This window comes from Mesocricetus auratus, unplaced genomic scaffold (genome assembly GCF_017639785.1).
Source record: "Mesocricetus auratus isolate SY011 unplaced genomic scaffold, BCM_Maur_2.0 Super-Scaffold_100025, whole genome shotgun sequence".
Classification (NCBI taxonomy): Eukaryota; Metazoa; Chordata; class Mammalia; order Rodentia; family Cricetidae; genus Mesocricetus; species Mesocricetus auratus.
The window spans coordinates 18,366,235-18,393,799 of NW_024429206.1; the positions used below are offsets into that span (position 1 = coordinate 18,366,235).

General features: G+C 47.7%; 1 protein-coding gene across 1 annotated transcript in view; it reads right to left on the bottom strand.

Moving 5' to 3' along the window:
* Positions 1-620: 620 nt before the first annotated feature.
* The window catches only part of Tmem132d (transmembrane protein 132D), a 585,713-nt gene continuing 558,768 nt past the window's right edge, over positions 621-27,565 (bottom strand). Inside the window, exons 6-9 of the mRNA XM_005080596.4 lie at positions 12,876-13,081; positions 9,682-9,955; positions 6,770-6,961; positions 621-3,042 (exon numbers count right to left, since the gene is read on the bottom strand). Coding sequence (XP_005080653.1) covers positions 1,861-3,042; positions 6,770-6,961; positions 9,682-9,955; positions 12,876-13,081 — 1,854 coding nt within the window. The 3' untranslated portion in view covers positions 621-1,860. The remainder of the gene's footprint in view (positions 3,043-6,769; positions 6,962-9,681; positions 9,956-12,875; positions 13,082-27,565) is intronic.

Below are 27,565 nucleotides of genomic sequence, written 5' to 3' on the forward strand. Positions count from 1 at the left end.
CTCTAGGGAGAGTCTCTTATTTGGTGGGGATGAGAATAATAAGAGGGTGGTAAGGAAAGAGACAGGTGATAAAGACAGAAAGTAACTGGAGAGGAAATAGAGGAAGCAGGTTAAAGGCAGACGGAAAGACCCGGAAAGAGGAGAAAAGAGTTGGAGAGAGGTCCGAAGAGCAGGGAAAGGAAAATGGTGGTGGTAGAAATGCAGAGAGACCAGCCTCCTTCACCCTTCAAGGTCATGGCTACTTTACAGCCCAACATCCTCACTGCACAGTGAGACCGGGATTGGGGTAGGGAATCCCCTGATCGTGCCTCCCTCTCCATCTTCAGACCCTAAGCAACTGAAGGACCTTAGAGACACTGAGCAATCATTTTGATTTTTCAGGGCTGACTTTGGGTCCAAGAGTGCTTGCAGTAGTATGTACCTACACACATGTATCCACAGACACATGCACACCCTCAGCAAGTACACACACACCTCCTTTGTGCACGCATGTGTACACACACACACTCTCTCTCTCTCTTTCTACCCCCTCTCTCTGTCTCTCTGTCTCTCTGTCTCTGTCTCTCTCTGTCTCTCTCTGTCTCTCTCTGTCTCTCTCTGTCTCTGTCTCTGTCTCTCTCTCTCTCTCTCTCTCTCTCTCTCTCTCTCTCTCTCTCTCTCTGTCTCTCTCACACACACACACACACCCTTTATCTCTCTCATGCTGTCCAAGCATGCATAAGCCTACCTTCCTACTCGCCTCTTACAGCTCAGAAGGGCCCACCTACTCTCAACGGATGGATTTGTCTTAACACCCTGGTGGCGAATTCTCGGACGAGAGACCCAACATGAGTGGCTGCAGACCCACTCCCAAAACAGCCCCCTATGGTTTCTAGGGAAGCAGAGAGAGGATGGGGAATTCACCCGGAGCTCTGCTTAACACTCTGGAGACCAGACTCTTCAGAAGGTCTCCGGGACCTTCTCTACGGAATGTCACTTGAGGTTGACACAAAGCCCAGGGGAAAGAGAGGCAGGGAGAAAGTTCTGGAAATTTTATCCTCCCTTCCTCACTCACAATAACCAACAGCTGCAGTAAGGGCATCAGTGGAGTGGAGAGATCAAGTTCAAATGTGCTGAACTTGCTAAAGGAGGCTCGTGGTTTGTGCCCAGTGTCCTACAGGCAGGCAGCTTCTCTGAGTTGTTCTAATGGTGTGTGTGTGTGTGTGTGTGTGTGTGTGTGTGTGTGTGTCTTGGCATGTACTTACAAAAATATTTGTGGGCCATTCATCTACCCATTTCCTCTTTGCCCTGCTAATCTCTGCCTTGGCCTGTCGATAATCCCGGTCAACTTTGACCCCATCTTTGGGAACTACAGCTCACCACCCTGCTTCTTGCAGCCAGCGTCAGCGCTAGGCTTCGCCTGTGGGCACACTTGTAGCCAGCCCCGCTGCTCCACTCGGATGGCATGCTTCTACCCACTGATCCACGCATGCTCAATCAGGACCTTGCTTTTTCATTTCCATGGTCTGAAAAATTGACTCTCAAAGCAGCGTGGATCTCACCCAAAACCAAATTGCTTTAGATTAAGGGGAGAGAGTTCTTCCCTGTAGACCCTCAAACACACCTCTTTGCTCCAGCTTTGAAAACATGTTGCCATGCACAATAAACCTCTAAAGTCCAACCAAAACACTGTGTGCAACAGCATATGCATGGGTACCGACTCTGGGCCTCCCCAGCTACGAGGGGACCATTTCCCAAGGCTCCATGGACAGTGTCACCCTTATGGTGTCCTCTTGTCTCATTTCTCCCTTGGCTGCATGTCTACTCCCCATACCCGGGTGGGTTAAAGGCTGAAAGGTAGTAACAACATTGGTGTCTGTGTTACACGTGCTCATGTAGCCTCTCCATGCAACTGTGAGGTTCTGGACACTCCCCAGGGTCCAGGGCCTGGCAGACCCACTTAATGTCATCCTCATTACTCAACACTATGGTGTTCCCAACAGAACACCCGTCATCTGAGGAAATGGCAGAGAACGTGGAGAATGTCACTCTTTTCCTTTTGGAGGTAGGGGATGTGGGGGGTTCACTCTTCTGTTCTTTCCCATCTGTGGGCATGGCTCCCGTGGACCTGAACAGCTGTCCATTGATGCTGCTCTGGGAGTTTGAACTGAGAAGGAGTTTGCTCTCCTCGAAGTCCAGACCCCTGTCAATGGCAGTGATCTGTTCCTCTTGGGAGGAGACGAAGTTCAAGTGGTTCCCCAACAGCTCTGTCCGGTTGCTCAGCCCAACCCAGTCATGAGAGTGACTCAGACCTTCTTGCTCCTCAAAGGGAACCTGTTTGTGCCTGTACTTCAGGGCAAAGGTCACACAATTAATTAAGAACACCAAGATAGCCAGGCAGAAGACACCCAGCAAAGCATACATCCCGATTTCCAGGTCACTCAAGCCCTTGGCTGCCTGGTCAGGGTCATGCTCCTCAGTGCCTGTGTTGCTCCTGGGGAGGTCCACCTGATCTGGGAAGCTGGTGAGGTCTGTGGCCATGGTCTGTGAGAAGATGATGTCATCTAACAGGCTTTCCTGGCCTTCCTTCTTCTGGAAAGTTGGCCTCTTGGTTGTACTGCCCCATCCCTCCATGAGCCCCATGGATGAGCTGCTGTAGTACGACCCATCGGGGCTCCCCCATTCCTGCAAAGGCTTTTTGGATCTCCTGTCACTGATATTCTCCACGTGAAGCCCGGCCCCAAGGTGTCCACTCTCACTGCTATTGGGGTTCCCATCATTTTGTCCAAATTTAACCTTGATGTTGGCGGTTCCCACGGCCAGCACGCTCTTCCGCTTAGATTTCTGGCAAGATTCACTGATCAGCATCTCCACCTTCACCAGGGACCCCTGTCCTTCATTTTCTGCAGCAATGATAGGCCACTTGAATTTGGGGTCCTGGAGAATGGAGACAACCTTCTCATCCAAGGATGTGGCCATTAGGGAGAAATCCTTTTCATCATAAATGTCCAATGGTGTGACAGAACCGTCACTGAACTGTACCCAGCAGCTGATGGCTGCTTCCTATGGAGTAAGAGAAGTAGGTTAACATGTGTCAAGAGGCTCAGCAAACAGGCATATGGGTGTTGCTTCAAGGAAAAGCCAATTAGACAATGTAGAGCCAGCATGGGAAACTCTAGCATAGAACACACCAATATAAAGAACCAAAGTGGGGTGGGGCAGATGGGACCAGATTAAGCCTTCCAAAATAAGACTGACATTTGAGGCTGGGGACATAGCTCAGTTGGTGGAATGCTTGCTTAGAAATTGTGAAGGCTTGGGTTCTATCCTTAGCACCACAGTAACCCAGATACAGTGCAACACAACTCTAATCTCAGCATTTGGGAAATGGAGGCAGCAGGATAGGAGTTCAGTGTTATCTTTGACTATATAATTAGTTCTGGGGTATCCTCATCTCAAAATAAATTACAATTGACTTATTTTCTGATCTGTTACAAGACAAACAGGTTCAGAGACTCCCTAGGATCTCTGTCTGCACAATTTTAAATAGCTTGTCAAACAGTATTGCTGGTGAGCAGGCTCCTTCATGAGAGTCACAGGTGTAAATTAAATGTGGTACCATGCCATCTGACACCATCTTAGCATCCAGTCACATTATCACAGATAGCATGGATTGAGGACATTGATCCAGACTGGAAGAGAAACACCCCAGGGCCACCGATGGGCATGGTTTCATTGGCTCTACCTTCTCTGGGATACAACTGGCTTGAACTCACATGGAGACTTTGCTTTTATTTCCCCCCACACTTTATTTCAACCAATGGGAAGAAACTTGGGGACACAAAGGCAGCCTACAGCCAAGGTCCCTGTGTGTCTGCATCTCCTGCCTTCTGCATTTGGTGTTTAGACATCTTCATTCATTTGTAGCATGGGCCGGTGACTTCGTTGATGTCTTCATTTTAAGTAAAGCCTTTGATCTTGGCTATGTCAGTGGATGGGCACTCCTACTGCTGTATTCTCCTCCAGTTCTCTGGAAACTCTACCCCAAGCCCGTCTCTCTCTCCTAGGACTTAGAAGTTCAAGTCCAGCATGGGGGAACAGTCCCTAGAGACCTATGCATTACCTGCTGACCTCAGCTAGTTAGAAAGATTTCCATGACAGCCCTTAAGCTGAGCATCCCTAAGTGGGGACATGTGCCCCCCTTCTCTAAGAAGAGAGACAGACTCATATGTTAGCACAAAAGATGGTTTTAACTTAAGTAAAACTGGGTAGTAAGGGCCCCCTTTTTGGGGCTACCACAATAGCTTGCAAATAAGCAAAGATATGAGTGTGGTAATTATGCACAGTAAGATTTTTTTTTTAAATGACAACATGTCAAGGAAGGGAGAGTGGGAACCAGATGACCTGGGACTTTCAGCCAGGATCTGAGAGTTCCCCAGGCCTTTCTACCCCATACCCTGCTATTGGTTGGGTGTTTTTCTTCTCGCCATTATAACAGCCCTCACTAGGAACTGGAGTAAATGTTCCATGGGTGGTATTCAGCCCAGAAAAAGGAAAGCAAGACCCTCAGAGGTGGTCGGTAGTTTCCGTCCCTTCCTTTTGTTAGACGTTGGCTTAAACCAGCCACTGCATGGGGAATTGGCCAGGGTGCAGTGCGAAAGCCCCAGGACCCAGCACTGATCCACCAGCTTGCTCTTCTGTGCCAGGAAATCTCAGCAGGGGATGCATACGGACCGCCAGCTTTTTGAAGTTGTCAGATCAGCGCCAAGCTGCACAAGGGGACTGAGGGCCATGAAACCTACCCCAGAGCTACCCTTAGGGGAGCAGGTGACACTCTGCATGTCAGGGATGGATTGCCTCTATTCTGGCGGTGTCTTATCACTTTTTAATCCTTAACTGGCTGCGGTCTGATTTTATCATCCACTGAGCTAGGAGGAAAGCTCATCTCTCGTCCTTCCTATCTGTACTTTGCAGGCTGCCCTCCATCCTTCTAGACAAACGGAGGCTTGATTTTTGCCAAGAATTCATGTCTGTCACCAGGAACATCAACACTCCAATGTTTTCTAATCCCAAATCCCCCACATAAGGCTGTGCTATCAAGGCTCAATGATTGGCTAGCACCCGAGAGGGGAACTTGAGGTGTAGGACCAGCTGGAAGATAGAAGGTTGGAGGTGGTGAGTTGGGCTGTCTTCTTCCTGCTGCGAGTGTGGTCAGTCTCTCTTGTTGTCTGGTTCTGTGAGGGAGGCTGAGTCTGGCAACTCTCCCTGCTGTGGTGGAAGAAGGGTTTCTGATGGCTAGAGAGACTTCCAGAAAAATCTCTCTGTAAGTTGGATGAATATGATCCCATGCAGAGAGAACTGATTGCTGTCTTCTACCGTAAAGTTCATCTCATTATCTGTGTTCCATCTAAGAAATAACATCTGTCCACCCCCAAAGAGGAGGTAAGAATATTCTCTCTTAAGATCTACTGTACACAAACCACTGAGTCTCTCTCTCTCTCTCTTTCTCTCTCTCACACACACACTCAACACAACACAGATTCACACATACACACACCCAGCACACAGAATACTCACACAGGCACATAGACATACACATAGGCACAGGTAAAACACAAACATGTACATAACAGACAATACAATACACAAGATGCACTCTGGTTTCTCTTCAGATGGTATAAATCTTTTGCCTTTCTACAATACACAAGATACACATAATACCCACATGCAGACACATACATGAGCACATATAAGACACACAGATCGTCACATCTGCAAACATATGTCTTATGCTGCTTGAACTTTTGTTAACCTGACACAAACTAGAGTCATTTGGGAGGAGGGAACTTCAATTCAGAAAATGCCTCCATCAAATACACTTGTAGGCAAGTCTAAGGGGCATTTTCTTGATTAATGACTGGTGTGGGATAGCCTAGCTCACTGTGGGTAGTTCCACCTCTGGCATGGTGGTCCTCAATGGTGTAAGAGAGCAGGCTGAGCAAGCCATGGAAATCAAGCCAGTATGCAGAATTCCTCTGTGGCCTCTGCTTTAGTTCCTGCTCTGACTTTCCTCAGTGATGGACTGTGAGCGGTCAGTTAAATGAACCCTTTCCTCTGCAAGTTGCTTTGAGATATAGCGTTTATCACAGCAAAGAGACCTAAGACACATCCATACACATAACACAAATGCATAATGCAGCCTGTTAGGACACTGGCTTCAAATGAAGAGAAAAGGATGATATGACCCCTGTAAATTCCCTGTTCTCTAGATCAGCCTCCAAACCTGCTGAGACCTTGGCTGCAGGCTGTGGTAATCCTGAATCTGCCCATGCCTCCAACTCCCTCCCACGGCTTGGTGAGACCATCATGCCAGTCAGGGAGGGCTATCTGGACCCGCCCAGGTCCCCACCCCAGCACACTTGAGTGTGGAGAACAGGTGAGCATCCTTTCAGGGCTTCTTCCCTAAGCGGCTGATGGTCACCTGCCACAGTGCTTGCCCATCCGTTTCAGCGAGCTAGGAGGGAAGAGGCTTCACAGTCACATGTTAGCAGCTCCTTTGTAGTCAAGAAACCCAAGACATGTGATGTCTGTTTGGAGTATGTGACTCCAAACATATGTATGTATTGGCCTCCATCTGCCATGGGGTTCTCACAATGGGACACTGTAAAGTGTCCTAGTGTGAAGTCTGCTTAGCGTATATGCTCTGGTATATGCTGACCTCAGCTGGTGTATGCAGACCTCACCTGAGGTAAGACTCAGCTGATGTGTGTCCCGAGCCCTACCTTCTTACCTGTTTGGGCCTCTGCAGAAGTTCCTGAGCCACTGCAGTAGCAAAAATGGCTCTGTTGCTCCCGGGGCTGAGCTGCAGGGACAGCGAAAGACCCGTTACCAGCTGGACCCCCAGGTCTGTGATGGTCACCTTCTCATCCAGCACAGTGATGGTCTTTTCGGCAAGGATGGCATCCGACAGAGGGGACAGGATCTGAAGGGCAGAACCAACATGACAAAGGGAGGCTCTCTGTGGTCACAGCACTTCATCACATGTCATGAGTGAAGGCATGCAGGGACCGTGAGAGAAAAGGAGCCCACATGAGCCCATTGGCGCAGAATCCTTCATCATGGAGATGCAATGATGCAATGTGCGTTTACACAGAAGCATGGAGCAGATACGAGGGGCATGCAGAGGGACGCCCACAAACCAACTCTGGTTGTCATTGTGACCCTCTCTTTAGCAAGAGGAATTAGTGCCATTGGGTTCTTCTGAGTGTGGTGATTCTTGTATACACCATGGGCCATTTCTGCTATTACCAGTGCATTCAACTTCCAAAAAGCCTTCATATCCCCCAGAGAACCACGACTCAAACATCTTAACCGTACAGCTACTTCTGTAGTACATGCGAAAGCCAGCACATAACTAGAAAGTAACTGGAGGGATGGCTTAGTGGTAAGAGCACTGGCTTCTCTTGCAGAGGACCTAGGTTCAGTTCCCAACACCTACATGGTTGATTGCAACCATCTACAACTCCAGTTCCAGGGGATATGACACCCACTTCTTGACCCCTGTAGTCACCAGGCATGCCTGTGGTTCACAGCCATAAATGCGGGGAAAATACTCATACACATAAAAATAAATAAATAAAAACAATATATAAAAAAGTAAGGCTCCCTGATTCAAATACCATCTAATCTGTCTTCTTTCCTGGAATCTTCAGTTCCATAGTTTGAGGTCTTGTGTGTGTATGTGTGTGTGTGTGTGTGTGTGTGTGTGTGTGTAGAGAGAGAGAGAGAGAGAGAGAGAGAGAGAGAGAGAGAGAGAGAGAGAGAGAGAGAGGATTTCACTGTCTAACCCTAGCTGGACTACATAGATCTCACAGAGATCTGCCTCTACTTCCTTAGTGCTGGGATTAAAGACTTGCACCAGCATGGAGGGCTTTGACTCCACACTGAGAAACTCTGAACCATGAGATCCAGTGGCATCTTGAAATCTTGTTTTGCCTCACATGATACCCTCCTATACCCACACTGACAGCTTCTGAGTCCAGCCTGGTCTTGATTTCCTCTGCACACCTCTGGGGACCAAGGAACATCTCCCCAGCCCAGCCCAGCTTTTAAAGGAAGAGGAGATGGCTACCTCGACTTTCTGTGCATCCTCAGCCCCCTGGGTGAACTAGGTCTGCTCCCCTGTCCACCTGCTCTTTTGACCTTCGAGTTTCAGGGCAGCATTTCTTTCTTTTTTTTTTAAATATACATTTACTAGAAACAGAAACAATCTTATTTTACATACCAATCCCAGTTCCCTCTCTCTCCCATCTGCCCATGCTCCCCACCTATCATCCCAACCCATCCCCCATCTACTCCCCAGAGAGGGTGAGGTCTTCCATAGGGATCATCAAAATCTCTCAAGTCATTTGGGGCAGGGCCTAGACTCTCCCCTGTGTATCTAGGCTAAGAGAGTATTCCTCCATGGGAAACAGGCTCCTGAAGCCCATTCGTGCACTAGGGATACATCCTGGTTCCACTGCCAGAGGCCCCATAGACTGCCTAGTGCTCCAAGCTGACACCCACATTCAGGGGGCCTGGTTTGGTCCTATGTTGGTTTTCCGGCTGTCAGAATGGGGTCCATGAGTTTCAGGGCAGAATTTCAGCAAACCCATTTTTACATGATCACCAAGCTCAAGTTCCACCCCACCCATCGCCCTTGGTTTATCTGTCTGTGACCATTCAAATGATAGTGGGCATGAGATGAGAGTCTCCAGAAGGAAGTGAATGGACAAGTTCATCACTCGGGAACTCAGTGGATCTGAGTGAAATGACCTCAGGACTGGATGCCCTGCTGTGGCACTCTCTATGCTTCCTGCCTAGGAAGGGAGTCCTTTTCCTCCTTGCTTTGCAACATACAATTCCTTTCTGGACTTGGATTCTCTTTCAAAGTGGAGTTTGGAATCAAAAACTTATCTAGGTCCAGGTTCCCAGGTGTTGACATTGTTTTTCAGCCTTTTCTTAGTTGTTTGATACAAGCAACATTAAATTAAAAATTTTCACTTATTATTGTTAGTTATATTATTATTATTATTGCATATATATATAGTTCAGGGGACAACTCAGGAGTAGTGATAATTCTTATCACTAATTCTGTTTTAAATTTATTTTTAGTTTCTAACAATTTTTTTGAGATTACAATTACTTCATTTCTCCCTTCCCTTTCCTCCTTCCAATCCCTTCCATGTTGCCTCCCCTGCTTTACTGAGATGGATGGAAAGTTCAGGTGACCAGGGTCATTTTGGAGGAGCTGGCCAGGCTTGTGATCCAGGCAGGGTGAACTTCTCTCTAGGGTTTTGTTTCTCAGGTTGGTAAGACCTGCCATGCCTTCGGGGACATGACCAAGAGGAGGTGGTGCCCAGACATGACCAGGAGGATACGGGACCCTATGTCTCCCATGTATTGTGTTAGGGGCTTGTTTCTCAAGATGTTAAGACCTCCCTTGCTTACAGGACATGACCAAGAAGATACGGGACCCTGTGTCTCCTGTGTATTACTTGAGGGGTCTCAGTTGCTGTATGTCACACTCCAACTGTGCATGTTCACTGTGATTTCACTCAAGTGAGCCTTGGGAGACTCCGTTGTGAGCAATGGCAGATGGCCAAGTGTCCCCCTCCAGAGCAGTGGAACAGAAAGCCCTGCCCAACTCTGCAGACGCCTCACCTGGATGGTGGTCATGCCCAGGTCCTGGCCAGTCAGGATCTGCCCTCCTTGCAGCTTGGCGATCCTGGGCTCCTCCACCTGCATGAAGTCAGTTATCAGCTCTGTGATGTCCACCTGCCAGTCAGAGCCCAGCAGGTAGGCCAGGTGTCCCCCAGGATCAGGTGCCTCGGCCACAAACTGGGTCAGGACTCGCACCATGGCATGCTGGTACTGGAGGGTGCAGCCTCGGCCCTTCTTTTCATCGTCATCTTCCTCCTCACTGTCCCGAGCTGGCCTGTCAAAAGATATTTATTTGTTGGGGCAACTGTTGGGGACTCCATGAGTCTACTTTCAAAGAGTCCAGCTTGCTTAAGTCTCAGGCAACACATAGGAGATTCACGGTGTTTAATCGCTGGTGTGACAAGAGCTCTGAATGGACAGAATGGAGAAGTTTGACAGGGGCTTAAGATCTTCCCAAAGACCCCCATTTCCTGGCATTTACCCTCATTAAGACTGTGTTTTATAACTCCATTTAAAAGCAATTGGATAGTCCCTCCCATCATCAATATTTTCAAAAGCGATAGAATAATTTCTCCTATCATTAATCTTTTTTTTTTCTGAGACAGAGTTTCTCTGTGTAACAGTCCTAGCTGTCCTGGAACTCACTCTGTAGACCAGGCTGGCCTCAAACTCACAGAGATTGCCTGCCTCTGCCTCCTGAGTGCTGGGATTAAAGGTGTGCGCCACCACCACCTGGCTTCACTAACATTTTTATTAACCTGTATTAATGGTGTATAATAATGGGCTTCATGATGACATTTTCATATATGTACATGATGTATTTTGATCATATTGATCCCCACCATTTCCCTCTCTTCTCCCCTCCCACTCTCACTGATCCCTTTCTTTTACTAACGAGCCCTTCTACTTTTGTGTCCTTTGTTGTTTTGGGGGGGGGTGAACCAAGGAGTTTCACTAGCGTTGCTTACAGGGACAAGTGTGAGAGGTTATTTACAGGACCTTGGGCACATTACCCATGTCTGAACCACTGAAGACAATATCTCTACCTCCACAGCAACCATTACCTGTCAATTGATATCAAGGGTCAAAGGCTCCTCGAACATTTACACTTGGTAATGGTTGCTGGGCGGAAGTGTTCACAAGACCTTTTGTTCGTTTCTTAATACAAGGTCCCACTATGTAGCCCAGGTGACAACTCTCCTGCCTCAGCTTCCCAAGTTCTGGAATTACAGATGTACACCATCATGCCTGGCTACATGATTGGGTTTAAAGATAGTGACATCAGTGTAGCTTGTATTCTTGTATGGCTTTTGTCATTGGCTCTCTCTGATGAAGCAAGATGCTGTGTTCTGAGCTGCCCTATGGAGACATCTGCCTGGCAGTTACCTGGTCTACTGATCAGCAGCCAGTGAGGAGCTGATCCCTATGGACAATGCCTGAGCAAGTCTGCTCTGCAGGAACTTCCAGATGGAGCACCAGTCTCACAGGTAGACCGAAGCTTCCAGGACTTCATAAAGCCACAGCTGTCTGCTCCTGCATAGAATCTGGGAGACTCTGCACATAGTTCTTCAAGCCATACTGAGTTTTAGATTAAGGTCCTAAATCACATCATGCAGTGTTCTGACTTCCTTTCCATTGCTTTGATAAAATGCTCTGACCAAATACAACTTGGGGACAAAAGGGTTTATTTGGCGCACACTCCTGATTCAGAACCCATCGTTGAGGGAAGTTGGGACAGGAACTCAACCAACAACTTGAAGATAAGAACTGTGGAGGATGCTGTTGCTGGCTGTATGACTTATGCTTGTCTATCTTTCTTTCACAGCACACGGCCACTTGTCTAGTAGATGGTGCTTCCCAGAGTAAATTGAGCCCTCCTGCATCAATTACTAATTAAAGCAATTCTCTATATACATTCACATAGACTGACCCAATCTAGGCAATTTCTCAATAGAGGTTTTACACTCAGATGACTCTTGGCTGTGCCAAGTTAACAATTTAGGCCAACCAGGACACCCAGTAATATGTAGTGCTGTGAAGACAGGCAAAGTCCTCAAAGCCAGCACCCAGAAGAGGTTACCTTGAGATAGTGAGATGCCGTAGTCAAGGCAGACAGGGACGGGTGGGTGGCTTCAAACAAACAGATGCTAGCTGTTCTCTCACTGTCTGATACTTTGTATACACTGACCCATCCCCACCATCATCTCAACCTCCATTCACATATCTGCTGTGCACTTCTCAGAGCACTCATAGCGCTATGTAAGTCCACCAGCTATGGCAATACTGAGATGAGCATGCACCAGACATGGCCAGCTCTCTGCCTGCAGCAGCAGCAGCAACAACAACAATATACACTCCACCATCTATCCCAGCCCCTGGAAACCCAGTTCTCAAAACAAGTCTGTCCAAGAACCATCTTTCCACTGTCCATGGCACCAACTTCCTCCTCAAGCTACATCCTCTTCCAGATGTCACATGACTAGAGGTGTGGACCTCAAAGGTGAAGACTCTCAAGGTCTTCCTAGTGACAACCAATTCCCCTCCCTCTGCTACGTCACAGCCTGCAGAAGTCTTTCCTTGTGGGATGGCATATACTTACTTACTCAGGCATTTGAAATGCCTCCAGTGAATGGATGTGTATGCCCAGAGGTCCCTGAAGTAATGGACAGAAAAGAGAGGCTGAACTTCTGTGCCTCTACCTCTCTGGTCCTCATCTGGATTTCTGATGAATGACAGGAGGCTTACCTCTCTCCCAAATCCTACCCAAGTTTGCAAAAGGTACAATGCGGCAGACAAGCTTCAGACTTCTTACCAGGGCCACGGGCTCAGAGCTTCTGTCTGGGGGTGTGAAGCATTCTGCTGCTTGCTTCTTCCTAAAGTCAGTCAGCTCTCTCTTCTTATCCCAAACCTCATCCTTGTTACTCCCTCCCTGAGATCATCTTTCTCTAGCTGGAGGCTTGTGGCAAGAGTTCAGTTGTCCACATGGCAGGCAGGTTCCAGGCACTTGGTTCAAGTAAATCACCGTGTGAACTCTTGCATCTACTCTCGCTCTCGCCTAGATAGGTAGTTAGCCACCTGTGTGTTTCCCTCTTCAGCCTGGGCACAACAGACACAGCTACAGCTTTCGGCTACCCAATGCAACACACACACACACACACACACACACAGATACACACATGCTCATACACACCTACCTTTTGTTGGAGATAACAGGGACCCTCCAGCCCTTGATCTGGTTCAGCTCCATGTCCGAGACCTCAATCTGCAGGGGTAGCCGTGGCACCCACACTGTCATCTCCAGGGGGCTGCTCAGGTGCTGGTAGGTGAAGCTGACGACCACGTTCACCTTGCCCTTCATTTCCTTCCCATTGACAAAGACATAGTCACATCTGTCAGAAACCTGGTCGGGAGAAGGGAGAGAAGCAGGGAGGAGGGAGATGAGTTTCATCAGAGTCCACAGGGCATGTTTGGGACTCATCCTTGTGAATGAAGTAAAGCCAGCACAGAGCACATCCTGCTGGGGACTCTGCAGATGGGACTGCTGGGTCTTTGGCATGCTGCTTTGGCGAGTAAAGTCGTACACATTTGTTTGCTTGTTTTTCTGTTGTTGTGTTTGTGGCATGCATTTATGTTTGTATGCATGTATGTGCATGTGGAGTACAAAGGTTGACATTGGGAGTCAGCCTTGATCCATCTTCTACCTTGTTCATCAAGGCAGGGTCTCTTTTTAAAATTTTTATTTAAATAACATTTTCATTTACTTCACATACACACCCATTTCCCCTCCATCCTCTCCTCCAAGTGCCCCCCACCTGCTTCCCATCTATCCTTCTCTCTTCCCACTGCTTCTCTGTCTCCATTCAGAAAGGACCATGCCTCCCATGGGCTTGAACAAAGCCTGGCACATCAAGTTGAGGCAGGACAGAGCTGCTCCCCCTGCATCAAGGCTGGGCAAGGCAATCCAGCATGGGGAACAGACTCCCAAAAGCCAGCTAAGTGCCAGGGACAGGTCCTGATCTCCCTGCTAGGAGCCTTACAAAGGGTCCAAGCTACACAACTGTCACACACAAGGTCAGGGTCTCTTAATCAAACAGAGAACTCACTTTTATGGCTATTCTTAGGAAGTTTGCTTTGGGTATCCCTTGTGTTTGTCCTTCAAGTCTGGAATGACAGACAGGCTGCCATGCCTATCCTGTATTTAAGTGGGTTCTTGAGATCCAAACTCAGGGCCTCAGATCCCCCAGGGCAAGTGCTTTTAACTCCTAAGCCATCTCTCTAGCCACGAAGTGAAGCATCTTGATTGATGGAGATTAGCCTATATGATTTGGGTCGGTCCTGGATGTGTTCTAGTTGTCCTTTGAGAGGGACACTGGTAATTTAGGGGACGGTAGCAGATACTGTGGCTATGGGATCAGGAGGCTGTGGTGCTAGCATGGAGGTTGGGGAGGGTTAGGAATGGGAAAGTCAGATTAGAAGCTGAAGAATTTTAGACTGATTCCTGATTCCAGATTCCAGATGCTTGACCTTCAGAAACACAAAGAAATAAACACATTCTTCCAAAAGACAGCTGTTGTGTGGTTCACTGGTTACAGTAGAGTGGACTCAAGTGGAATAGGAGGATGGACTTTGGGTCAAGAATGAGTCTCCTCACCTGTGCTCTGCTGGTCAGCACAGGGAGAGGAAGGCAGGTGTGAGGAACCTCTAGTCACTGACCACTGAATAGGACACAGGTCAGGGATGCCTGCTGGACTCACCCAAAACATCATTTCAGCATCAGGACCACACAGGAGGCAGGCACCTTTATTGGCAGCATCTCACACATGACAAACCCAAAGCCAAGGAACACTGATGACACTGAACACCCCAGGGCCATGTTGAAGGGTCATAGACTCCTCAACAGTCTCTCAGGCTTCCCTACCCCCTCACAGGTGCCATTTCCACCCCAGGGCTCTTACTTTTAACACTTAAAGGGGTGTGAAAGAAAACAGACGAAAATGAGTAGGTTGTGCAAAGATCACAGGCCTTTCTTGTGAAAGGGCTTTTGTCTGATTGAGAGGCAGCCCGGATGCTGGATGCATAGGGCAGGCTATTGTGAGGCTCAGCCTGGGTGGGGAGGTCGATCGATAAATTCGAAGAGAAATGGGCGCCCGGCTCTACTGAGAGGGACTTTGTCATCTTCAATGTCTGTCAATAGCAAAAGTACTTAAATCTGATTGCATTGTCCAGTGGGACTAGCTATGGCTATTTTATTATAATTTGTGGTCTGGCCTGAGCTTCCTTGCTTCAGAGCCCAGAGAGTCTTTAATTTAAGGCCCTTTCTCTTTCAGGATTTTCACTTATACTCAGGTTGAGCATTCTCAGAGGATCAGACTCTGAGAAAGACGAAGGGAGGGAGGGAGGGAGGGAGAGAGAGATTGGGATTGGGATACAGGGCAAGAAGAGAGGGAGGGAGGGAAGAAAGAAAGAAAAGGGGAAGAGAAAAGGTTGGAGGGAGGGGGAGACAAAAAGGATAAAGATGATGATGGCCGAAGGAGAAAAGGGGGAAGGAAGAAAGGAGGGTGGATGGAGGAATAAAAAGAAAAAGGTACTATGACAAATTGCTGGTAAGAGTCATTTTTAGAGCAATGGAATCCTTCATGACTTTAACTCTCAGAGCCTTCCTGCCAAGCAGATGACCCATTTTTAAAGGACCTTGGAGCCTATCCCAGGCAAGAGAGCCACACAGCCTGCCTTTGCACTGAACAAGGTGTTTGCAGGGGTGCACTAAACGGTGGCTTTGAGTACAAAACCGCCTTCATTGTGGTTCTTTGACTCAGTGTTTATTCCTTGCGGTGACAAAACACAGTGACAAAGTGTTGGTGCAGATGGAAAGGCGTCGGGGAGTTATGCACTCGGGGACCTGGGTCCATGAGGCAGGGTTGTGCAGACAGGGTCAGGGGACTCTGGAGCAGGGCTGAGAGCAGTGTCCTGTGTCCATGGGGCAAGGGTTGTGCACAGGGTGTCTCTGTCCATAGATCAGGGCTGAGCTCACATGTGGGTGTGTGAGGCATTATTTAACCTAAGGGGAAAGACAAACCATTGATGGGGGAAGTCCTGTACATTTGTTAATAAAGCACTGTTGGCCAATAGGAATCTAGATGGGTGGGACTAGGAGTCCAGGAGGATTCTGGGAAGGAGAAACACAAGAGAGTTCGAGATGTAACGCCATGGGGTAGGAGCCCGGAACTATTCTCCGGTAAGAGACATACATAGATTAACAATTATGGGGTAATTACTTAAAGCAGAGCTAGCCAGTAAGAGACAAGCAAGGCCGACAGCTTCATAATTAATACAGTGTCTTGTGTGTTATTTGGGGTCTACAACGCGGCAGAGCCCAGGCGACTGGCGGGGGATAAACCAAAGCAGTTAGCAAAGAGGAAAGCTTCTCGTAACAAACCATGATGAGTGGAGTTGGAGGCTTGAGCAGCTCTCTGAAGACACCTATGTGGTGCAGTCCACATCCTGGACTCTGAGATAATAAAAAAAGCTACTCAATAGCCATCTCTGGTTCTTCAGGATGCCAGGGCTTGCCTTCTGCCTTCCCTACTGCTGAGTGAGGATGTGAAGATGATGGAGGGTGTCCAAACCTTCGTCTTCATGACCATCACAGACTATGAGCGGTGGACACTAGTGGTGGGTGTCTCTTTCTTGCTGGGACTATTACTCTCCAAGGGAGTGACCAAGTTTACCTGCTGCCCTATAGCTGCTACCTGGCTGTTGGTGAGACAGTGGCTGATGCCAGGCCAAGATCTCAGAGTTGGGGGGTCACATGTTGCTGCTGTCACAAGCAGGGGTGAGAGATACAGGTGACAAGAGCCCTTCCTCAGTGTGAGTCACCATAGCCATAGCCATCACCCTGATGGTTTGTCACACAAAGGGGCCTTGTTCCAAGAGCTGTATTCATAAGCCAGAACGTGCCAAATCAATGGCATTAGTAGGCTAAGCCTGGCTGAGCAAGACAGATGAAGACAGACAAAAGCTCACGAAGCTCTAATGATCAAAAACGCAGAATGAGCCAAGAATGTAATTGGGGTCCCCACAGAGCAGGGGCCTATGTCTTAAATGACCTCACTCACATCACTTCCAACCTCTAGGTTGCAGGAAGGGTTCTAATACAAAGGGCAGTCAATGGGAGGAAGTGGAAACACAGGCAAACACAGGGCAGCTTCCCACCAAGGGGATGGCGGGGGTGGGGGGTGAGGAGTGGGGGTAAGTGCGCGCACAGAACATAGGTGGTCTAGCCTCAAGGGGAGACTCTGGAGGTTGGTCCCTGGACATAGTTCACAACACACAGGCTTGGGAGGTCTTGGCTACATCACGATTTTTATCCACTTAGAAAATGTTTACGTGTGTATACGCACATGTATATGCACTCACGGGGGCCAATTTTAGTTGTCATTCTCAGGAATGTAGTTCTCTTGCTTTGAGATGGTATCTTTCACTGCCTTTCATTAATATAGTGAAGGAAAGAAATTTATCCCCCCCCCCATCTTGCATGGTAACCAACATTTGTTTCTATGACAGGAGCAGCTGGAATCTCATTCACCAGGACTTCAGAGTCAAAACTTAACAGCCAGCATCTGCAGGGACCTCTGAGAAATGTGACTTCACAGGGAACATGCGTCTTGCATCTGAAGTCGACAAGCTCATGGTCATTACTCACAGTGGCTATGGGTGACTCAAACCTCCATCTATCTGGTTTCACCGCCTGCCTCCTGTCTCCTGGTTCTTACCCTTAGAGTCTCCCAAGCCTTCCCTCAGGAAGGCACATACACACGATTGTCCCTTACCAGCTCTGCCGCTATACTCTGTCAGCTCTGGAAGACTTGCTGTACCTGGGCTGGTCCCCAGCTGACAAAACATGAGTCTCATTTCCTAGGTAGACAGGGCTCCCCACCCAGGGGGTGGGAGATACACCCTGGGCCTGTTCTTAGGGAATCACTGGAGTAGGTCCCCTCCTTCTTTGCATCCATAGTGCCAGGTGCTCCCTTTCTGGAGTTGAACCAGAGAGATTCGACCATCTAGGTGGACTGTCTGACTTTATCACTTCTCCTTCAAGTATGACTAACGGTACATGTCAAATAATTTATTAACCAGCACTTTACAATGTTGGCAGCTTCAAGGAATGATCAAGTAACACTGGCGAGTCCCCTCCATAATCCATTTCCAGCCAATCTCCTCTGCTCCGTGACGGAGACAAAGCTAATGTTTCTGACTCTGGTGTGCATAATCCTGGCACTTATGTGAATTTAATGCTAGCTCTCGCTCTTCTGGTTAAATGCTGGTTGGATTTAAATCTTATCTAAATATCACATCTGTGGCAAAATTTATGTTTTCTGGATATTTTTCTCTTTCCCCTTTCTTTTTTTTCCCAGATGCTACACTGAAGGATAATGAACTGTTATCATTCCTCTTTCAAATTGAGCCAACAGTGACATTCCACAGGTGGCTGGCATCTGAGTCTCAGGCAGGTGGTACCCTCTTGTGGTTGGTCTTTATGTTGGGTGAAAAAAAAACAGCGTTAGTGATGATGGTAGAGGTAAATACAGCAGCTAACATTTAAAGTTTGCTAATGCAATACTCTGTGTATAGCACTAAAGTCTTACTCCATCTGTTCTTCATGGTAAATACACTAGGCAATGTGATTTGAATGTGAAAGTCCCCTCTACACACACCTCAGAGGTTCATGTGTTTTAACACTTGACTACCAGAGGGTGGAGCTGTTTATGGAGGTTGTGGAGCCTTTAGGACTGTGGCCCTGCTAGCAGGAATGAATCATTGATAGTAGTGGTCCTTGAAGGTGGAATCCATTTCAAGTAGTGCCTGTCTATCTCTCTCTTGTTGGGCTGGGGAAATAGCTCAGTTTTGTAAAGCACTTGCCTTGAAGGCATGAGGACCTGAGTTCAGATTCTCAGAAGCCATGTAAAACTGGACACAGTGGCATAACCCTACGGTGAGGGGGAAGGCAGAGACGGAGGATTTCAGAAGCCCCAGGGCCAAGTATACTGGAGTGTGCAGCAGAGAACAAGAGACCTCATCTCAGGGTAGAAGGTGTGGGACAATACCCAAGGTTGTCCTTCAGTGTCTTCATGTGTGTTGTGATGCTTGTGGTGTCTCTGTACTCACACATAAGAACAGACAACACACACACACACACACACACATACACACACACAAAAAAAAACAAATGAGATTAAATGGTGACTACGCTACATTAAATTTGACAGAGCTCTTTATAAGAATGTCAGTCCAGACACAGGGATAGAAGATGCGTATATGGTGGGAAGCCAGATGAGGCTAGTGAGGAGGTGGCCACATCCACTCCAATGGAGGAGGCAGAGGAGAATCCTGCCATCACCTTGATCTTGGATATATGGCAGCGAGGGAATAGATTTCTTCTATTTAGGCCACTCACCCCACCCTGTGGTATTTTGTCATAAATAGATCCAGAGAACCATGCAGCTGACAGTACAGGTGAGCACAATCATCTAAGCAGCCCCTAGAGACCATTTTCCTATTTCAGGAGACAATCACCAGCTTGAATGGAGAAGAGGCCACTAGGGACTCATGGAAACTGGCCTCACGAGTGAGCTACATGCATCAGTGCATATGAAGACTGGCTTCAGGAATGGCTGTTTTTCTAGAGCCTTCCCAAGGCCTCACCTGTTTGTGTTTATTTTATTCTGATGGTATTCCAGTGAGGTGGTAACCATGAAGACCCCATTGTACCAAAGAGGGGAGAGAGGCCCACGATGGAGCAGTGTCTCTAGTTCACTGGGTGTTCTGGGTTATTTGAAAAGTTAGTTGGCTGCAACCTAGGAAGAGGGTGTCAACTGAGGAACTGTCTAGAGCAGGGCGGCCTGGGGGTTTATCACTGTGTGTGTGTGTTGATTGTGACTTGAGGTGGTACCCTGAATATGGGCGGCACTATTCCCTAGGCTGGGCTCTGACCCGTCTAAGAGTGGAGAAAGCTAGCTGAGTATAAGTAGAAGCAAGAGATAGTGAGGGTGCACTGTCTGTCTACTCTTGACTATGGATGTGATGTGATTACCTTCTGTAAAAGAGAAAACAGCTGGGACTGTTTTGAAATTGAGGTTCGTATTTAGGACATTCCCTCCAGTGAGATCTTCTGAGAAGCAGAAGCTGAGTAACCAAGTGTGTTGGGTAGAAACACTAACGAGGGAAAAAAGAGAAGGAATGGAGGCTGGAAACAAAGATCTGGCAGAAGGGATATTATTGAGGACCCTCTCTCTGCTGGAAATACCTAAATCCTATCCTGCTGTCCTAGTCAGCAGCTATAGACATCCTAAAGACAGCTTAGAACAGAGGGGCCCCCAAGAGCCACTTACTGGAGTCTTTCTCCAATACTCCCTAAGGCCAAGTGGGACCCTTCTTGATGGAACATGTCAGCTTCATCTTTGTGCACCTAATCATGCCTCTGGGAGTATAGATTTGCACCACCATGCCTGACTTTTACATGGATGCGGGAATCAAACTCAGCTCGTCATGTTTTTGAGGCAAGCACTGCCTTGATCCATCTCCCAAGCTCTGTGTTCTTTGGTCAACTCTGATTTCTCTTTCTTGAGGAAAAAGTTCAGCATTTGGCATTAATATACCAAATAACTGTAGCTCTCTCCTGGTTTGGTGGGACTTGCAAAAGCTGTGAAGGACAGAGCAGTCCCTCACAGGGAGAGACTGCCCGTGTGTGACACTGCTCACCAATGCCCAGTAATTATGAAGGATCTCACTCCTGTGGTAAGTACGTCCCCACCAAGGTCTGTGACTCTGAGAAGAAGGAACTCTCTCCCCAGATTTCCTCATAACACACGCACACGCACGCACGCGCACACACACACGCACACGCACGCACGCACACACACACACACACACACACACACACACACTATTCTGCCTGGATTGACAGGGAGCACATGATATGTTCTTTGTCCTGTCCCTGTCCTCACAGCAACCAAAGGAGGACAGAGGAAGAAGCAACAGCTTCCATGAGTCACTGAGGCATGCTCATTGCTCAGCCTGCCAGCATAAGGTTGAGCAGACCAAGCGTGCTGTGTTCCTCCAGCCAAGTGACTGGGAAAGGAGGGGGCTTTTCCTCTCTGGGAATGGAGGGGATATAAACCCACTTCTCCTACATTTGGGTGGTAATGGGTCAGAGCCTTCCTATCAATAGCTCATCTCTCTCATCCATCATCATACTGACCTCCCTCTCTCTGGATGTGTTCAGCAAAAAGCAACTTCACAACAGTCCATTCTTTAAAGAGGTCATCAGTGTCTTCTCTTTAGTTGACTGCATCCTATGTAACAGGAAGTGGTCCATGTTGGCCCTGTAGCAACAGCACCTATGGGTAGTAGATGCCCAAGGCTGGACCATATGGATGCTCCCAATCTTTCCTTGAAAGAGGAAAGGAGGTTTTCCTCTAGACCTGAATAACCTGTGTGAATGGCCCTTGCGAAGATTTGTGTAAGAATGGCCTCCATAGGCTCATATATCTGAAGTTTTGGTTCCCAGTTAGTGAATATTTGGGGGAAGGGTTAGGAGCTATGACCTTGTTGGGGGAAGTGTGTCATTGGGGGCAGGCTTTGAGATTTCAAAAGCCTCACACCATTCCCGGTGTCTCTTTCCCTGCCTCCTACTTGTAGATCAAGATATAAAGCTCTCAGACGTTCCCATCTCCATGCATTTGCTTAGCCATCAAGGACTCTGACCTTCCCAAACCATAAGCCCCAAATTAAATGCTTCTTTTTATAAGTAGACTTTGTTATGTTGTTTTATCACAGCATTAGAAAATAACTAAGACTGTCCTCTTCCACTGGAGTTCTGCAGTGGTCACCTTGCTCAACCACACACACAACAGTCTTGGAAGACAGGTCCTGTTAACAATGGAAAACATTAAGACATCCCACGTGGGTCCCTCCTTGGCTAATGCATCAGGGGCTCCTCTTGCTCAGCTTCTCCAGGGATGAACTCCTCTCTCCTGTTGCAGCAGTCTGGCAGATTGTACACAGTGCTTTTCTATATGTTCTTCTCTGCGTCTACTGGCAAACTGCCCATCTATCTCACTTCCCTTCCTGGTTCCTTCTGGTCATGGGAGATAACTCATATCCTGCAGGCTCAGAGGATACGTGTCCCTGGTTCTGGTGGAGAAGCTGTGACATCCAGCAGCAGGGTGGGAGGCAGAATGGCCTGCTTTGACTTCACTCTGGATACCCCAGATCCTGTAGATTCCCAGGAGTCCTGAGCCATCCTGCTTTTTATGCCACTTCTGGAAATTTACATCTTCACCCATGGTGCTTCCTGAATACCAGGCATACTCAGCTTGCAGAATGAGCCATGTGATTGCCCTGCCTGTCCCTGTTCAGTTTTGGATGAGTTTACCTGACCTGTTCCTACTAACGTTTTATTATGAGAAAGGCACTAATCAGAGGAAAATTGAAATTGCTCAGTGAGCACTCACGCCTACTGCCTAACTTCTATAATTAACGTCTTGCAGTATTTGCTTTATCACAGATCGGTCCATCTCACAGTCTTCCATCCATCTGCTTTTATGATCCATCTCAAAGGAAGCCACATGCCCCTGAAGGCATCAGAACACATGCTATTAACCAGAGTTCAACAATCATTTTAGATAATATAACCAAACAACGCACTTTGTACTCAAATTGGGGGCAGGACACTGTTACCACTGGACATCAGTAAACTCCCTGTGAGCAGGTACAAAAGTGAGTACAATCAGGAGAAACAGGACATTGGGTATATACAGTGCGAGACCCTCCAGCCTGGCTGGGTCCCACTGGGTAAGTGTTCTGGTGTCTCTCTGGCTGTGTGACTTCAAATGGCTCACCCCTCTGCTTCAGTTCCCTATCTGTGAAATGAGGATGACCCCAGTTTTATCAGGCTGTTTGAAGACCCAGGGAGCTACTATATGTAAAGTCCCTGGACTTTCTGCATGCAGCAATGGTCTATGTTGGGTCTCAGCTAACAAAAGCAGCTGGCGACAGGAGTGAGCTTGCCTTTCCTTTCAAGAGCCTCACAACCTGGGTTCCATCCTTAGGCCTCATACGCTTGAAAAAGAGAATGGTTTCTACAAGTTACCCTCTTGACCTCCAGAGTTGAGCTGTGGTATATATGCCTCCCCTTAAATTAATAAAAAATTTAAAAATCAACTGTATTTTCTTTAAATTATAAAAAATATCAGGGCTGGAGAAATGAATGAGCACTAAAGAGCACTGGCTGTTCTTGCAGAGGACCCGGATTTGATTCCCAGCACCTACAAGGCAGTTAGCAACCATCTGTAACTCTAGTTCCAGGGATCTGGTGCCCTCTTCTGGTCTCTGTGGGCAATGCATTCAAGTGGTGCATAAGCATACATGCAGGCAAAACAACCATACACATAAAATAAAAGTAAACAGGTCTTGAACCAGGTGGTGGTGAGCACGCCTTTTTATCCCAGCACTCGGGAGGCAGGGGTAGACAGATCTCTGTGAGTTCGAGGCCAGTCTGGTCTACAGAGTGAGTTTCAGGACAGCCAGGGCTACACAGAGAAACCCTGTCTTGAAAAACAAAACAAGCAAAACACGAATCTTAAAAAGTAGCATAAATACAAATAAACATTAAACATATATGGCAGTTACCTTTCTTATCAATGTGCCCAAATACCTGACAAGGAGAGCAGAAACAATTGCTCTATCCCTGACACCCTGGCTCCAGCCTCTCCAGTAACCAAGTTATTCATTATCCTTTTTAATAAATGGAGTAACTTGGCATCTGCATAAACCAGCCAAGGTTGTATTCTATTATCTGCAAATAAGAATCCTGGGAAGTTGGAGTGATGGCTCAGAAGCTAAAAACACCCCAAACGGCAGCTTATAATTGATTGTAACTCTAGTTTCAGGAGATCTGACACCTTGACCTCTGTGGGCATCACAGATACCTTGGCCTCTGTGGGCATTGCACACACTTAATGGACAGATATACATACAGGGGAAACTTGCATGCACATAGAATATGAACAAATAAATCTTTAAAATTAATTCCAACATAGTGGAAATGATCACATTTGGAAAATAAAATTTAAAAAGTGTGGATTGTTGTCTGCATGATTATTATGGCTACTGTCCCATTTAATTGAGACAGAATTGAGGCGGTAATGACTTTCATAGACCTGAAGTGATTTTGGCCTGGGGCTCACTATGTAGCCCAGGTTGGCTTCAAGCTTGGGCAATCCATATACCTTAGCATCCTGAGTGCTGGGATTATGGGTCTGAACACTCAGTTTATTGGGTTAGAACATAGGCCAGCCGTGGTAGAACATTATAAGTCAGCCCACTGTCTGGACCAGAAGTTTCCCTGGAGACAGAATGCACAGGGCAACCATGCAGTTTACCTAGTGGGGCAGGAATTCTGTTGGGGAATGTTCCTGAGTCCCAGCTCAATGAGCCCAAGTCAGGGTCACTCAAGATGTTTTTACTTGGCAGTCTCATATAGCCTAAGTTGGCTTTGAACTGCTATATAGACAAGGATGACTTGAACAACTGATCCTCCTGCCCCCACCTCACCATTGGCACACATCATTACCCCTGGTTTACACGGTGTGGGGATCAAACCCAAGACTTCATGTGTGCTAGGCAGCCATTTGTCAACTGAGGCATAATCTAGCCTTCGAGGCACATCTTTAAAATTAGCCTACAGGGAAGTTAAATTCCCCAATATTAATATCTATACTTTTATACATTTATGATTACATGTTCATATTGATATCTTGTCTGTGACCTTTAGTTTGGTGGCATCTTCAGCCAATTAATATGCCCCAGTGACTGCACAGCATTGGGGTTACCACTGGTCTCCTCTCAGTTTCTTTTCCTGTCGGATTGATGGTGTGTCTCACTTCCTTGGACATTCCCCTGCCACTCCCCAGCATTGACTGCATAGAAGGATCAATGGTTGTTGCAGCCACGGGGGGAGATGATACTTGAAATTTTGTCTGCTTTCATTTATTTAGTGCAGATACCATATCTTGCACGTGACACCATTCAAGGCTGCAACATCCCATCCACAATTGAAGGGTTTGGCTAATTGGAGAACAAAACCATGCCAGCACAGTGGTGGGAGGGTATCAGTGTGGGATAATGACATTATAGAGTGTGTGCACTTGGCAGGTATTAATGCTAAGTATTGACCACACAGCATGAGCACAGGGGCCTTCTTTTGGACAGATTTCAAGGGACTGATAGAATGAGACAGTAACGGATGGCTCTGCCCATCTTGGTACCACAAAGTTCTTAACATTCATAAAGAGCTCATCTGCTCATGGTTAGCATCAGGCAGTTACAAACAGGTAGCTGGTGTTACATGATAGAAGGGGTATGCCATTAATGCCAACAGACCTGCCACTGGGACAGTGAAATGCTTGGAGCTAGAGGGGGAAAATGTCACATCTCCAGAAACACTGGACATGTGATGGACCACGTAGATAAAAAGAGTACACAGCCCCCATGACTTGTTTGCTTCAGAGCAACCATTAGAGAAAGGCCAGTGAGCAGTGAACCCGCTCATCATCTGAATTTTGAGAGACAGGAAATAGTGAAATGAGCAAGTGCATCTGCTCTGGGACCTCCCATGACACTGACACCAGAGAACGCAGTTCCTCCATGTGTGGTATCTCCATCATCCACACCAGCAAGCCTTTTCCTAGCCCACCTTGCTGTCTTTTGGAGGAAATTTAGCACACTCTGCAGGATGCCAAGCCCGCCAAGCTTTCATTTTTCTGCGTGCCAGACGCCTCCTAATCTGAGCAAGCCCAGAATGACCAATGCTGATTTTATTGTCACATCTGAGACTTAATAACAGAGCTTCCTGCAGGTCCTCAAGGTGTCTCCAGGGCCATATTTCCATCCACACAATGTACTAACAATAGCAAACCAGCCAAATGCACAGGAAAAAAAACCTGCCATGGGAAGGTCACAGGACCAAACCACCCTCTAGCATTTGTTAAATGTTGGGGATTTAAAAAGACACCTCCAGCTCTCCCCCAGGCTTCTGATAGGATGAAAGGAGAGGGCCACACAAACACACGTCATAGCTAAGAACTGAGGAATGGATTGGGCAAAATCATGGTGGGTATTTGACCAGATGGGGGGGGGTTTCTAAGTGCTCTCTGAATATGTTTGACTAATTAAGATACTGACACAGACTGACATGCGCCTCTCACTTTTCCCATTCATCAGCTGCAGCGGTAATCATCAGTGCCAGCCACAGACAGATGAAGCATTTGGATCTCCCCCCACTGCCCCATACTGCCCCATGGCTTCAGGGCGTCAGTCACCTGGGTGTCTGAGGGAAGATACTTAGGCCATGCCTGATGTCCTGGGTGGCCTGGGCCTGCAGAGTTTCCTGGGAGATGGAACTTGGAGTGTTAATGTCCAGCTCAGTCCTGGACGAATTATGACAACCAGCAGTTTCCAGCTCAGCCACCTGAATGCATATGCACAGTGGAGGAGGGAGAAGTAACAACCCTGAGAGGCCTGTGGGTAGCAGGGACAGGTGCTATTGGGCTGATCTATCCTGGCCAATTGTGTCTTCAGGAAGTTCTAAGGTGCATTCTGGCTGCATCCCCAGGGGGCTCTTGGCATGCTAGTATTTGAGAAAAGCAGTGTGAGCAAGAGAAAGTTGCCATGAGACAAGGTTCAAGCAGAGGGTTATTTTTAATTAGGGAAAGGGATCATAAAAGGGGGGAGGGAGGAGGGAGACTGGTGATGGGAGCAGCAGGAGAGAGGAAAAGGAGGCAGAGGGAGAGAGAGACAGAGACAGAGAGACAGAGACTGGGGGGATGGAGGGGAGAGGAATAGACAGAGGGAGACAAAGAGAGAGAGAGAGAAAAGGATGGGAGGCAGGCAAGGCCCTTTTGAAAGGGAACATAGTGAATAAACACAGGTGGTGCTCTTAGTGGCTGCAGCTGAGGGCGTGTCCTGTCAGAACCCCGGAGGTGGGCAAGGACCTTTTAAAAGCAAATACAGTGAATAAACACAGGTGGTGCTCTTAGTGGCTGCAGCTGAGGGCGTGTCCTCTCAGAACCCCAAGGTCAGGCCAGTACAGATGCCTGAATACTAACAAGTATTCCATCTGCTTCCCTCATGTCTCCCTTGGTTATCCCTATCCCCTGAGCTCACCCCTTGCTGTCACTTTCCAAAACAAAGAAGGATCAGCTCACAAGCTGCCAATTCAAAGCCCTATTTCAAGAGACAAGTTCTCAGTGTCTCTCCTCTGAAAGAAACTGTAGTCACATTCTTGAGACCAGCTGTGCTAACTCGCCATGTCCATCATGATGAGACCCATGGACTGTTGATATCCTTCATAGGTGGGGGGGTGAGGAGGGTCATTGGACACTCAGCCGAGTATCCAGCCCCCTCCCAGACATCTGTATGCAACTCTTCTTTAATGACATTTAGTCTCTGTCTAGGGAAGGGTGCTTTCTGAGGATGCCATACCTGGGAGAAGCAGCCCCAGGTAAGCATCATCCATAAACAGATTGTGTGTTCTAGAAAGGAACACAGCAGCACCTACATGCTACACAGCATATAGAGCTTCCCACAGTCCATCAACAAAGGAGATTGTGTAATAGCTGAGTTCATAACATGTGGCTCTCTGTCCAGCAAAATCACCCAGGGAGACTTCAACTGCCAGGGTCCTTTTGGAGACTTCTGCTATTTGGCCTTACATTTTATTCATTTTGTGTGCGAGGATGCTTCAGCATGCGCATGGAGGCCAGAGGACAAACTACTGGAGTCAGTTCTCTCCCTCCCCCTGTGAGGGTCCCAGGGACAGAATCAA